This window comes from Prionailurus viverrinus, chromosome E1 (genome assembly GCF_022837055.1).
Source record: "Prionailurus viverrinus isolate Anna chromosome E1, UM_Priviv_1.0, whole genome shotgun sequence".
NCBI lineage: Eukaryota > Metazoa > Chordata > Mammalia > Carnivora > Felidae > Prionailurus > Prionailurus viverrinus.
The window spans coordinates 39,105,152-39,120,837 of NC_062574.1; the positions used below are offsets into that span (position 1 = coordinate 39,105,152).

Here is a 15,686-nt window from a genome sequence, read left to right on the forward strand (position 1 = left end):
GGGCTCTGGGCTGATGGCTCGGAGCCTGGAGCCTGTTTCCGATTCTGTGTCTCCCTCTCTCTCTGACCCTCCCCCGTTCATGCTCTGTCTCCCTCTGTCCCAAAAATAAATAAACGTTGAAAAAAAAAATTAAAAAAAAAAAAAAGAAGAGAGCATAGGCTGGGAGGTATGTAGCAAAAACGACTGCTGACAAAGGGCAGTAAAGCATTTCTGTCTTCACTCTATCCACTCCCACTCCTACCTAGAACTAGGTCTCAGTGCCGACCACTGGCTCATTCCTTCTTCCCTGAAGCTTCTTTTCCGGCAACCCGCAAGTTCACAATTGCTAACATTCCCTTGAGAATGGCTGAGAAAGGGAAAGAAGGAAGCTACACTTGGAAAGAAGATTGCTTGGTAGTTTATTTACAATAGAATGTAAGAAAAAGGAAGTTATAAACAATAATAAATAACTGGGGGAAAAAAACCAACAACACAAAACAGCCATAAAATGACACAGAAGGATGGCACGTATGATGATCAAACCTTGCTTGCTCTGCTCGTAGTCTGTAACACTGTGCATTCCAAAACGTGGTCCTTCGGCAGTGGCAGTGGTATTTTGACTCAATATATGTAACTAATCCAGATCCCGGCTTGAAATGTAAACACTAAAAAATTACACTCGAAGCCACATGTAAGGGGCATAGAGATAACAACAACTCAAAGAACCTCTTCTTGGTGATGACACAGAAACTGAAGGGAAAACTTGCAATTCGACAGACGTTTTCCATTTTAAGCAAAAACATCCAGAGGCTTATCCTAATGCACTTGTTAACAATGAAATTATAATAACGGCATCTGAAAAATTCTTAACATATTCACATTCTCTTATTGCACTAACTCCTAAAAAGCTTAAACACTTCTATTTCAAATGCAAACAGATTGTTTTGAAGGTAGAACACAGAAGAACCCAGTAGGTGTTGTCTCTGCATGCCAACACTGTGCTCTCGAGTAACACTTCAGTTTCAGCAAGAATGGAGAGTTTAAATGGTCTATTTATGATCAATTGCAGTTACTAAACAGACCTTTTTTTTTTTTTCTTTTTAATTTCAAGAATTATGGCTCAGATGGCAGGCTGTCACCTAGCCTACTGAGTCAGATGATCAGAAAGGGACTAAAGCTATTTAGACAATTCTTCTCTATTGGATTATCTGAATACACATTCTATGTGACTAAATTATACTCTGGCCCTTGTAACAAGTAAAATTCCTATTGACGTAAGCCAGCCAGTGACCTTGTTGTTTCTGAGGCCACGCAGAGATGCTAAGGTAAGTAAAATTGGAAAACACACATAAAGACAGTAGTCTTGAAATTTTCACGGAAAAATGACTTCCTGAGAAGTGTCAGAATCTTTTCTCTTAGGTCACTGTTGATGACAGTGTCATTTGCTTTTGGAGGTCTCGTGTTTTTTTAAGTGTCTGCGTTCATTCGACACCCACAACTGCACCCCTTAGAGATTTATTTTCACAATCCAAAACATGGGTATTAAATCCTCCCAAATTAAAACCATTTCCCCCCACACACAGATGCAAACCCAAAGCAGAAGGTTTATAACTTAGTTCACCAGCAAACTCTTTGTTTCTGTTATTACGTTGGTAACTGAAAGACGTCACAGATTCCTTTGTTATGCTTTTCCTTTCCTTTGCTTTATTTCAGCCCAACTGTAGGAAAATGCGATGATCTTCAGAGCTCATCTCAGAGACAGTCTGTGCAGTAAAAACACGGAGACCTTCTTATCCTGGGACAGCACAGCCAAGGCGACAATGCTGTTTTATAGCCAATGAGAAGCACAGGGGTATTTCACCATTTGAAATCCATCCAAAGCAACGATATTTATGGCCATTTTGATGGTCTCCACTAACGACAGAGATAAAGATGGGGTGAACATATGTGTTCTTCTATGGATTATTTATTTTAATTTGGCTACCAGAGACTTAAAACTGGTGGTGTCTGATTCACTATACTATATTTATATATATACAGGTATAATACAATTTCGGTGAACAAAGTTGAAGGTTTCCACATTGCAGACAGAGGCACTGAGTTAAGATTCTATGTTTCCCCAAACATGCTTAATAAATTCAAGTTTCGGCTTTGTTTTCTTCTAAGTTTCCATCATGCAAGCATTTAATTTCCATCCTTATAGGAATTATTAATGGTCTATATATACACGTTCATCGCAGGCTTGTATCGCACAAGAAACAGACTCATGTATGGAGAATATGAAAGGACAGGTGAAAAATCAAGATAGACAAAATATTGAAGTCATTTATGCCTTGTGATGACCGGATTAAATATTCAAAGCAGCTAAGGGAATATTTGCACCCCCCACCCCCTTGTTTAAATGCACACAAACCACACGTAGACAGGAAAAACTGAACATACTTGGAGTGCACACACATTTGTTGGCTAAAAACCACACGATCATTGGCAGCTTTGAAACTGATGTCTGTGTTACTGAACTGGCTACAGGAGAAAGAAAACTCACAGAAAGAAATCAGAAATCAGCTTTCTAAAGCATATAGCATTGTTGACCTTGACAGCAGAAGCTGCTTTACAAAGAAAGAAAAATGGCCACGGCATTAATGGAAAAACTGGGTGCCAGATGTGTTAACAACCTGCACAAGATAAATCTGTTCTGTGCAAAAGTAACGATCCCGCCCCATCCTGGCAAATTTCCGCTGGCAAATAGTAAGCAAATACGTATACTATGTCAGTGTCTTCCGAGGGTAGAAGTTTGCACTCGAAAGCCACACATTCTCATTAAGTACTACTGTGTGGAGAGGGGACCACTGAGCAAGTCCAAGAGGTTTGAGAAGATTAAGTTTTCCCACAGGCAAAAATCATGCTACTATCCCATGCAGAGAGGTCTTACTACATGTAGCGCCGTCATTCTCAGGGAAGAGACGCACTGTGGAGCTAAGCTATTTGCAACTGGTTTCCTTTGAGTTCTGGGTTTATTTATTTATTAAGCTCAATGTCAACCTGTAGATAAAGAAATGATCTTGACAGTCTGACGTAGGACTTAGAATACTCGGTGCTGGGTTCGTGGGGCCAGCGCCTGCACCTTGGGAGAGTTGATCAATTGGAAAGACACTATGCAGCGTGCTGAGCGCTGAGACAGAGAAGCAGGCAGGGTCCACTGGCTGAGAGGCTGTGTGGGAAGGAGAACACGCTCCTTGGTTTCTGTTGTTTCCTTTGGAATCTGTGTTTTGGGAAGGTCCCTTTCCTGAGGTTGGAGGTTATGGTCAGGAAGGCTAGCTGGGGCCTCGGAGTTGTCCAACTACCTTGTCGTCTTCCTCTCTTGGAGGACGAAAATAAATTCTAGGTTCTGCTTGCCCTTCCTTCTGCGTTTAAAGGCAGTGAGGCGCGACAATGGCAGAGGTTTCTCTTTAGAGCAAAGGAGAGTTCGCTTTCTGCCACTTGGGTTGAATGGTCTTGCTTCCTGTCAGCCTGGGTTCTGATCCTGCATTACGGCTACTTGCAGAAGAGAAAGCTAGCCAGGGGGGCACCTTTTCTCATGCTTCCTGTATACTCTACAAACAGGAGTCATCAATTCTGCGCATTCTCTCCGCCCCCCCCCCCCCCCCCCCCGCCACCGACAGCATTTACTCCACTTCTGCAGCATTCCCAATATTTGGATTTCAAGTTAAGAGCAAGAGAAAGACAGTCTCTTTTAAGGTCCGGTGATGGGCAATCTGTTCCAGGGAAATCTGGATGCTATGAAAAGTAAAACCTGGAGAGGGATGGGAGACAGTTCTCTTTTTCAGGGTTCCCAAACCAGACATCCTGACAGTGCTAAAGTCCAGTTAGCTTAGACTACCCCTGCGCTTTTTAGAATGGACAAAGAGTCAACGAATTCTACTCAATTAATTGCAAATACTGTGAATCTTAATGGATGACGGAAGGTGACAATTCAGGGTTTGTTGGTACCTGTAGAGAAAAAGGACGTTTGCCTCACCTGGGCCTCTTGGTTCCTAAACCAAGCCATCCCCGAATCGGTCAGTTACGGCCACACTCATCCATGCGATTCTGAAAGGTTTCTGAGGCCACAAGGGCACAAAGGGGGAAGTTATTAAAAGACAGAAACAAGTGGAATCTTTATTAAATTCTGCGAAAGGTATAAATAAGTTCTCATTAATTGCACTTGGAGCCTCTATAGGTTGATAATTAAAATTTTCAAAAAATTTAAAGAGTTAATTAGGCCCCAAATCCTGAGTCAGATTAATCAAAATAGGAATCTCAGTTAAGTACTAGTATTCAAGTCTTGGCGATAAACAGTTTGAAATCGAACAGTTAGGTATGTTATGCCTGAGAGTATTTTTGAGAATTCAGGTTTGATGAGAGGAGACTGACTTCACTATTTTACCACCCCTGTAACAGTGACATAAGGTTTTCATTTATTTACTCTTTAAGTCCACACCTACCTCATCAAATGCTCAATAACAAGGCTTCCTGCCTTCCTTCCTCCCGGCTTCCAGCTGTGGTTACAGAAGATTCCTTCTGTCCTTTGCAAGCCTTACTTTTTACATCTAGTATGATGCTGTGTGGCATACTTAGGGAATCGTATTATATGGGAAATTACTTAACCACATGCATACTCAGAGATCGAAAGAACATGGTTGAGTGACAAAGCAGTCTTTTTCTCTATCAGAAGATTCTTAAAAACAAACAAACAACCAACCCAACAACCCAAATGAAAATATAAAAACCCCATGAAAGATTCATAGGAAGTTACTCTAATTTGGGCCGACATGGCTTATCTGAAAAGTGTATGCCAGGTAAATTCAGGGTGGCTTTTTTCTCAGGGTCTGGAAGCGTGAGAGTTTCTGGGGCTGACTTTTTCCGGGGTCGATCTTTGGGAACGGACAGAAATTCTGGTGCGTCTGTGGAGAGAGGTGTGGACGGAGCACTGGAAGGGGCACTGCGGACTGAGGAAGGCAGCAGGGGGATGCTCGAGATAGAAATCGCAGGAGGGAAAACGCCAATTTTCCTGTTGGTGGCTTCCTGAGTGGCTCGTTCAAATTCTCGGACTTCATCCATTGTCATGTCTTCAAAGGAAAAAAAAAAAAATAGAAAAATGACCAGTCATTTAGAAGAGATGCAAATGGCTTTATCTCTACACCTGATTTTAAGGGAACTACGGGAACTGTATCATAAAGAGGTCTGTCCAGATTATAAACCAAAAGTAACACTGAAATGCTAAACCCTAAAAAAAAATTTTTTTTTTTTTTTACTAAGGCAAACCTCTGGGGAAAAAAAAATTCCTTTATGAATATCCATCCAAGATTTTCCAAAGCATTCTTCAGTGAGTAGTTTAAATGTTCTGAATTAGAACTGATCAGCAGAGTACAGAACCAGACTGTGTGTGTGTGTGTGTGTGTGTGTGTGTGTGTGTGTGTGCATGCGTGGTGGGTATGGTATGATATATGGAGCTATTATTAGACCTATCATTTCTATAAAGGGAAGGCAGTTAAAGCCATCAATGGCCCAGGAATGACACATATTATTACCTACTTTAGGTCATGCAAGTATACCTTTATAGGGTAAAACAGGCAAATCATCAGATTTTCTTCTTATTCAATAAATATATTTTTTTGTATTCTGGGGGTTACTGGTTTCCTGACTGTGAACCCATCCTGACTATGTATCCATCCTGTATTTTAATTAATTCAGCTTAAAAAAACAGGTAAGATAAGGACAACAACAAACCCTGCTAATTATCCCAAAGCCAAGAAAAATAAAGCCATTTTTCAAGGAAACATAAAAGAAAAAAAGCATTCAAGAAATAAACTCAGTGATGCCCCGTGTAAGAGGAATTGCCAGATGATGGAGATTTTCTAAACACCTGAGATGTTTTTATTTAAGTGAGAAAGTAAAAAAAATATATCTATTTTAAATGTAAATCTTTCCCTAATCTATTTGTTTCTTAAACAGATTTTATTTTTAAGTAATGTCTATGCCCAACGTGGGGCTTGAACTCACAACCCTGAGATCAAGACTTGCTCGCTCTACCAGCTGAGCCAGCCAGGACCCCACCCCGCCCTGCCGCTCCGGCCATATATTTAATGTATTATATACACTTGCTACCATTGAGACCTAATATGAAAATCATTGTGCTACAACACAGTGATGACTCCTCTATCACGGCCTATTATTATTATTTTTTAATAGTTTGAGATCTCTAGTTTTCAAAACTCTACGACTATTACCATCATCACTATTGTTACGGTTCTTATTAATTACTCTCTGGCTATCCCTGGTCCCCTTTGCCATTTTTCCTTACTGGGAACAGAGAAAATAGGTACCTGGGCTTATTAGAAAAAGCACTGAGTGAAAGTCTAAGGGCTTGCCCCTGAATAAAAGGTGAAAGCTATTGCCCATGGATTTTCCACGTGTATTTTAACTTCCCACAGACCCGTTTTTCATTCTTGTCCTCTCCCATGCACCGAGTGGTAGAACCATGAGATGACAGTGCATCAGCTAGCAAGGCGCAATACATCCACTTTGGAAATATTAATTATGGGATGAATATTCATAACATGGTATTAATCATTAAGAGATATATATGCATATATGAGGTCATATCGTAACATGAGCAGACCAGAAATGTTTCTTTGGGTGTTGAGTTTGATAAGTTCCTTATAGATTTTGGATACTAACCCTTTATCTGATATGTCACTTGCAAATATGTTCTCCCATTCTGTCGGTTGCCTTTTACTTTTGCTGATTGTTTCCTTCGCTGTGTAGAAGCTTTTTATTTTGAAACCAGAAATATTTCTTTAAAAACTAAACCCTTAAGAGGATTTCTCGGGAGCAATTGTTAAAAGATTCTGAAAGGGGAACTTTATAAAGTAAATACAAAATTACGATCGTATCGATATCGTAGAAAATTTAGACTATAACAAGAAAAATTGTACCTATAAATTTACCACTTAAAAAATACTAAGACTATTAAACAAGCTAAGAAATGAGATTAAGTTTTTAAAAAAGAAGGATTTACTCCAAAATATAATTGAGACTCCCAGAAAAATTTTAGTCAATGGAGTATGTTTCTGCTATAATAAATTAAATGTCATCTTGGAAAATTAGACTTTCTAGTGGCTAGTATAATGCTCTACTCCACACATCCAGCAGGGGGCAGAGAGCATCCAAAATACAGAATTGGGTTTTTACATTCCCAGAGTCTCTTAGAAGTTCCCTTCCTTGAAGGCACTGAAACTGCTCAATGGAAAAGAAGACTGTTATTTTCTTAGTGCCGTGTTCATGGATGCTAATTTTGCATAATTTCAACCTACCACGTCCTGTCTTAGGTTGAGGATTTAAACTTTACTGAGCACGCATGCAGTTTTTGTTTGTGACGGACAGCAGCCTCTTGATGTCAACTGTTTTTCATTATGATAGAGAAGAAAGACAATGGAAAAATAAATGGTCCCCAATTTGATGGAATTCCAAAGCATAAGGGAAATGTCGTCAGCACTCAAAATAACTGCTTTGTATAACTTCTGAGGAGATAGGCATCTCTTATGCTGAAGTCATGGGAACCACAGTGAATCTCAGCCAGAGAACACACGGGGCTTCCCCATGGGAGAACCATCTAGGTACCACTGTCTACATACATAGTAAACGGACTTTCTAATGGTAATCATCACAGCAAAACAGAAAGAAAACCAAACAAACAGCCGTAAGCTATAAACCATAAGAGCCTGGAATGAGAAAAGCGCTTCGCTTAGTATCCCTGGGAATGCGGCATTTCTCCCCCTTTCCCCTGGCTTCCTTTGTCTGGTCACACTTCCAGCAAAGCAGCTTTCAGAGCGCGGCTGAGCGAGCGCTAGCATCTAAGATTCCAAAAGGAAAGGGAATAGAAAATGATGCATATTCAAGGACAGTGTCTTTAATGCGCATTTCCAACGTGAGCACAGGGACAGAGGAAAGGGGGAGGTCCTGCTGGGACTGGCCTGTGCATAGAGAGGAACACCCCAGTTAAGTCTACCCAACAGCTTTCCGCAAATCCAATCACTGCGTGCAACATGGGGAGGAAAGGTCAGGGCCATTTCGGCCTCAAGGACAGCCACACACCCCCGACAGGAACAAACGAGCCTTGCGGGGCACACACCAAACACACGCTCTAAAATCTGAACTAAGAATTTCCAAAGTGCAACCAAAAGATCTTCACAATTCCGAAGCGCCCATTTACAACAATGGCCGTTGCTCAACTTTCCACAACTAGGTTACCAGTTTCTTAAAAATCTAGTATGTTCTGTCCTGGGGCATGGGCCAGCTGACAGGCAGGCTCAAGCCGATACCCAGAGAGATCACGGCTCTGGCCAAAAACACATACAAACAACTTGATGATGACATTTTCTTCGTTATCTGTATCTCCCCTTCATTCGCACCAAATGATTGGGAGGGAACAATATTCAAAACGCTGACATACACCACGCAGTCAGCTCTCAATGTCCAATGTGCCACTAAACAACCTGTGGCTCTCTGAGTCTCGTTTTAAGTCCCAGGCTGGACGTGCTACATGGCCCAGCATGTTCCCAGCTCACCACACCTTCACCGCTCAGCCAGTGCGTGCACAGATTGCACCCCATCTTGAGATGAACCCAAGTAAAAAGGAACTGATTGGCTAGAATAGAACAGCTATAAAGAGCCATAGAAAGCATTTCAAAGGAAATGTAAAGAAATCTCAAATACCAGATGAGTCACAAGCTGTCCCTTGAATGAATAACTTGAATGCTAACTACGTTCTTAAAAGTTACGGTCACGATGTTCTAGTTTTCCTAGGACTTCTGTTTTCACCCCTGTCTTCCTTCGTGGTGCAGGCCATTCACCAGCCACAAATGTTTCCACTCTCCACGTTCTTGGGTTGTAGGAGTGGAACAACCCCCAAATCGAGCGGCTTTTTGAAGGAGCGAAAAGTCGAGAGGGGGGTGACACTGTCCAGTTTAGACCCAGCTCAGGTTCCTCACCAACAGCCTCTGGGCGACGACGACATGTTTTTTGTGGCAGGCCGAGAACTGAACCTTTGCAGTATTTCATATATCAGTTTATGTGTACGTTTGGTAAAGGGTGGGCAACATGTTTTAAAAATTCTACATACACTTGTTTGGGCATGGCTCTCTATGTCATCCACAGTGGAGGAATGCTGATTGCAAACTTTTATGTTGGTTTGTTCATGCATGTTTTTCTCGTATTCCCGAACATCATCCATTGTCATATCTGAAAAAAGGTCAAGACGTTGGCAACTACCGTTATTAAACGCAGACTTTCAAGGGGGAGACTTTAGGGAAAGAGGATAGCGGAAGCCAAAGAGAGGTTTAAAAAGCAGGGGATTCGCTAACTTTATGAAGAGGATGTCATAAAGTTAGCTACACCAGCCAAACGGGGGGTGAGTGCAAGGAAGTGAAGTTGAAATAGTCTTAGAACAGAGAAGAGTGGAAATTATTTAGGGGTGAATCTTGTAACGTGAGCTAGATGGGTAGAAAGTATTAGCACGTGGGCAGAGCCATAGCCTGAGATCTCCTAAAGCGATCGTTAGAAGATCCCTTCGGGAACGGGGTCAGGTTTGTTTGGTTTAATACTTACCTTTCATACACCCTTCAAAACAGATTTGGAGATTTTTTTTAAGTCAACGCATTCGACCATAGAAAGGACACTTTCATTGCTAGTGCAGGAGACACGACATAGAAGGCAGACAAACGGTGTTTACCGGTACAAGGGATATTGGGCGCAGTGCTCACACATGGATGTATTTCTGCACAGAATTCATAGTGTTGGAGAGTGCGGGTCTACATCGAACTTCAAGTCTAGTCTAACAGCTTGGAGATGGCTGGCATTACTTCCACCTACACTGATCTATAAATAAAATGGCACATGACATTATGCTTTTGGGTCTGAGTCTGTAGTTTTTCAGCATTTCAGGATAACGATCTCCTACTAATCTAGTGGTTCCCAGCAGGGGACAACTTTGTGACAGTTTCGGTTGTCACACCTGGGGTGGTTGGTGCTACTGGCATCTAGGGGGTGGAGGCCAGTGACGCCACCGAATATCCTACCAATGCACAGCACTCTCCCCTTCTCAACAGGGAAGTGTCTGGGCCAAAATGTCAATGGTGGTAAAGGCTGAGGAACCCCCGTCTAAATCCAACTGACAAAAAGCTGAAACAAAGAGCCCATTCAACTTCAGTATGTGAAATGCGTAAAAATAACAATTATTCTCACTTTCAAGATGGCTGCTGTTTTACCCTCAACTCCCCACCCGGCTCTTTGGTTATTTTATACCACGCTACCAGCAATCTTCCCAGACACAGGCATGCCTCTGTTGCTCTCATGGCAGAATTTAACTTCATGCCCCTCTACAATGAAGGTATGCTGAATAATTGGTTATGCGACCACCCCGATCACGAATTAGCTTGGTGGGGATTCAGAGAGGGTATTCACAGCTGGAATGTTTCGCTAAGTATTTGCTGCATCATGTGGTTTGCTGTCTTTTTATATCAATCCATGTATGTCATGTGAGCTTCTCTTCATCTCCACAGGGTACACTTGCCAGAACCCTGTGATTCAATTCAGTGTGGTCTGGGGCCAAGATGGAGGGCGGCTCTAAATCCGAACCTGGGCTATTTTATTTAGCCGATGACCCCCCTCCCGCCCACCCCAAAACCATCAATCAAAAATACTGTCCATAAGCAATGTAAGTATCGAGGATGCTAAGCAGCAGTCTGGCCAGGCAAAGAGCATGCGTTTCTTTTAGAAAATCGAGGTAACTGGAAAGCAATAAAGAGACGCTGCTTTGTAATTAGAACAAACGTTATCTTAATTAACAATATTCTTTCAATACAATCAACTTTAACCTCAAAGGCTAGTTATCAACATTTCTTTAAACACAAATACACCTGGAATGAATACTGAGGTCATTCTGAAGCTAAAACTTTGGGGACGTTTCTCTATATATGTGTTCATTAGACATTTCCCTCCCTCCCCTCCCTTCCCAGACACTGGCATGACACTATTTTGGCAAACAAAAACAAAGGCATTGTAGTTTTTTTTGTTCTAGTGAATCCCAACAGAAATCGTTCTTTATCTTTAATTAGCTCAACGTGAGGAGAAGGGTTTAACTGTGTAACCGTGTGCTTTCAGAGATATTTCAATTTTGTAGATGTGAAGAAGGATTTAACAACAAAGGTATTCATTACTGCCTTGTTCGTAATAGTGAGAAATGGAAAACAACCCAGGGGACTGATAGTAATATGCAACCATTCAAAAGTGATGTAGAAGACAATTAACACTATAGAGAAATGTTCTCGGTATATTGTCAAAAATTGGAGGTGAAAACACTGTATGTATTATATGAAATCATTTTTGTCAGAAAAGCATTACATACATTTTAAAAAGACTAAAAGGATACATTTCAAAATATTAACGGTGATTGTTTTGAGGAGTTGGAATTATAGGTAATTTTCATTTTCTTCCTTTTGTTTATTATTTCCTACATCAAATCTGCTGTACTTGTGTAAGAACAAAAACGAAGAACATTATTTAAAATCTATTGTTTGGGGTCAAATACCATCAGTTTAGGACTGGTAAGGAGAAAATACAGTTTTCTAGGGGCACCTGGGTAGCTCAGTAGCTTGAGTCCGACTTTGGCTCAGGTTATGATGTCGGGGTTCGTGGGTTCAAGCCCCGCTTCGGGCTCTGGGCTGACAGCTCAGAGCCTGGAGCCTGCTTCAGATTCTGTGTCTCCCTCTCTCCCTGCCCCTCCTTTGCTCCTGCTCTGTCTCTCTCTCTCTCTCCCAAAAATAAATAATAAATATTTAAAAAGAAAAAAGAAAATATAGTTTTCTAGAATTTCTGCTCATTCTAGAAACATGGTACCTTTTAAACAAATTTTTTTTTTAAAGTTTATCTATTTATTTATTTTGAGAGACAGCACAAGCAGGGTAGGGCAGAGAGATGGGGAACAGAAAGAATCCCAAGGAGGCTCCATGCTGTCAGCACAGAGCCCGATGTGGGCCTCGAACTCAACAACCGTGAGACTGTGACCTGAGCCAAAATCAAGAGTCAGATGCTCAACCGCTGAACCGACTGAGCCATCCAGGCGCCCCACCTTTTTTGTTTTGTTTTGTTTTAAACGAAGAGTTACAAAACAAAGTTCCAGGAAATTTCACCTAGAAGAAGAAAATCTCCCAATTAGACCACATAAGACTCCTGAGTTCTCCCCATGTACCATACATACATGCTTATGGATATGATGTAAATATTTTCAATATTCCTTAGTAATTTATGGAGAGCCTAATCAAGTGAAAATATTCCTGTTTAGTTTATCTGGTGAAATGCATTATGTCTTGCTTCTGCAAAGTATATTACCTCAAAATCTATATATGAATCAATTTTTTAGTGAATTCGATTGCACTGCCCAACGACAGATTATACTTTCAGGGATGATTCATCTTCATTACGGATTGATTTTCAATGATCAGAGAATGACTTCTAACAGTTTAGGTTCAAACCTTTTTATTTCCAGTTCATGTGTACTAAGACACTCTAAAAGGAAACTTACGTTAATTGTTTTGTAAATAGACCGATAAGTAATCACCCCTCAATATACAGATTTGGAAGGTCATAAGTTACTTTTCATAAATAACGTTTCTTAGATAAAAGGTTTTTAAATAAGTAACCCTGGGCTAGTTCCTTGATTTAAGAGTATGTTGTAACTAGTATGATGTTTCTGTTGGTAAGAAAGGTACATCATAGTATCTTTGACATTAGGCTGTTGGAAGTTCTATGTGTGTGTGTGTGTGTGTGTGTGTGTGTGTGTGTGTGTGTATAACACTGACATGATCTGCTCTGGGAAGTATGCTGGGGGTATAAATGCCCTCATTACACTTCAGTGGCACAAGACTTCCTCTCTTTGCCCTCTTGCGAGGCCGTTTCTTTCCTTCTCTTTCTTACCCTCCTTCGGATGAGGGGAGAGCTGGTCCTGTCTCCTACTCCAGCCACGTGGAGGTCACACTGAATGTGGCCCAAATAGAACCTTCCCCCCTGCCAGATGACTGGGCTGAGATGGGAACCTTCTGCTTTTATTACCAGTCCGCTTTGTCCAAGAGGCTCTGGATCCAGGGAATTTGTTAATTGAGGAATCTGCTTTGATTTCTTCAGCTGTGAACTAAAGGCTTTCATTTAAAAACAAAATATAGGGGGTGTCTGGGTGGCTCCGTTGGTTGAGTGTCCAACTTTGGCTCAGGTCATCATCTCATGGTTTGTGGGTTTGTGGGTTCGAGACCCTCTTTGGGATCTCTGTTGTCCGCACAGAGAGCCTGCTTTGGATTCCGTGCTCCCCTCTTTCACCCCTCCCCTGCAGCATGCACATGTGCTCTCTCTCTCTCTCTCAAAAAAAAAAAAAAAAAAATATATATATATATATATATATATATTGTATTGGGGTGCCTGGATGGCTCAGTAAGTTAAGTGTCAGATTCTTGACTTCAGCTCAGGTCATGATCTCATAGTTTGGGAGACTGAGTCCCGCTTTGGGCTCTTTGCTGACCTCAAGGGGCCTGCTTGGGATTCCACCCTCCCCCCCCGCCCCTCCCTCATTCGCATACGCACTCTCCCTCTCAAAATAAACATTAATAAAAAAATACGAAGAAGTGACATTAAAAAAATATATAATATATATACATCTCCACTCTATGAATGTTGGTCTGCTTCAACCATTTTCTGCTTTTTAATAAAATATGGATTTCAGTGACTGTTTATGAAATCACTCAAGTAATACATGAATTGTGTTCCATAGAAATAATTCAAATAGTACTGATTTATATTGAGAAAAGAATTTAATTCCTTGTAACCTCTCCCACTAATCCTATTTTTTCTGAATATCACTACTGTTAAGAGTTTGAGGTACAGGCTTTTCTTTTCTATGAATTCTTTCTATGAATTCACATGTATATTACTACACATACAAATAGTCTCACTTATTTCTACATTTATGGAATCATACTATATAGTACCCTATGCCATACATCCTACACACACTGTTCTTTTTCTTTTTAAATGTTTATTTTATTTATTTATTTATTTGTTTGTTTATTTATTTATTTATTTATTTATTCATTCATTCATTCATTCATTCATTTATTTAGAGGGAGAGAGTACAAATGAGCGAGGGGCAGAGGGAGAGAGAGAGAGAGAGAGAGAGAGAGAGAGAGAGAGAGAGAGAGAAAGCTCACCCAAAGTGGGGCTCAAGCTCATGAACCTGGAGATCATGACCTGAGTGGAAATCAAGAGCCAGATGCTTAACCAACTGAGCCAACCCAGGCACCCCATTTTCATTTTTTTAATGCATTTTTTAAAAGTTTTAAGGGCACCTGGGTGGCTCAGTTGGTTAAGGGTCTGACTTTGGCTCAGGTCATGATCTCACAGTTTGTGAGTTCCAGCTGCAAGTCGGGTTCTGTGCTGACAGCTCAGAGCCTGGAGCCTGCTTCGGATTCTGGGTCTCCCTTGCTCTCTCCCCCTCCCCTGCTCACGCTCTATGTCTCAAAAATGAATAAATGTAAAAAAAAATTAAACAAAATAAAGTTTTATTTATTTAAGTAATCTCTACATTCAACATGGGGCTTGAACTCATGACCCGGAGATCGAGAGTCACATACTTTACCAGTGGAGTCAGCCAGGCACCCCTATACATATTGATCTGATTTGCTTTTTCCACTAATGGAAAATATACATATTTCCATAGTGGTATATATAGAACTAGCTTATTCTTTTTAACTGTCACAAACAATATTCACAGTATGGGTGTATCGTAATTTATTTGCTCATATTCCTATTAATAAAATAAACACTTAAACTGAGACTAATTTCTAGCTTTTATAAACAACACTATACTGAATAGCTTCTTTGTACCCACATTCAAGGGCACATGTATAAATAAACAAATTTCTATAATAAATTTCTAAAAGTGGAATTGCTGGGTCATGGGTTTTTGTACTTAATCATTTTTATAGAAACTGTTTATTTGTTCTCCCACTTTATCCAAAACAGAATATTTTCAAGATCTTAATTTTTTTGCTATCAGATGAACAAATGTCATATTTTGTTTTCATTGTATTTCTTGTGATTAGTATCAAAGTTATTGGTCATTTGTGCTTTTTTCTATGGTGTACCTATTAATGTTCTTTACCTTTTTTTTCTACTGAGTTGCTGGATTCTTTATTTACAGGACCTCTTTATACATTATAGATATTCTCTGTTGGCTACCCTATACTACAAATATCTTCCCCTCGTCTTTCAACTTTGTTTATGGTGGCAATTTTTTTTCAATCGCTTTATTTTTTAAAGGAGGCAGGCTGACTTCACCGTTTGTGGAGGTAAGATCATATATTTGAAAGGACAGAAGTCAGTTGAACATACAGAGAAGTTACAAATGCCATGGGACAAAACATCTGCAATCAAAAATTTTCCTTCATTGTATTGCATACCTACAGCAGCTAAAATTTTAATGGAGTTATATACTTTATTTTATTAAAAAAATTTTTTTTAACGTTTATTTATTTTTGAGACAGAGAGAGACAGAGCATGAATGGGGGAGGGTCAGAGAGAGGGAGACCCAGAATCCGAAACAGGCTCCATGCTCTGAGCTG

At 40.4% G+C, this 15,686-nt stretch overlaps 1 protein-coding gene across 4 annotated transcripts in view; it reads right to left on the bottom strand.

Annotated features, from left to right (window-relative positions):
- Nucleotides 1-381: 381 nt before the first annotated feature.
- PITPNC1 (phosphatidylinositol transfer protein cytoplasmic 1) overlaps nt 382-15,686 on the bottom strand; it is a 275,454-nt gene continuing 260,149 nt past the window's right edge. For 3 of the 4 annotated variants that reach the window (XM_047831722.1, XM_047831721.1, XM_047831720.1), the window contains one exon: nt 382-5,087. In XM_047831722.1, the coding sequence (XP_047687678.1) occupies nt 4,771-5,087 (317 nt within the window). In that variant the 3' untranslated portion in view covers nt 382-4,770. Of the gene's footprint in view, nt 5,088-9,142; nt 9,262-15,686 lie in introns of all 4 variants that reach the window. The other variant, XM_047831723.1, reaches the window with a different exon arrangement.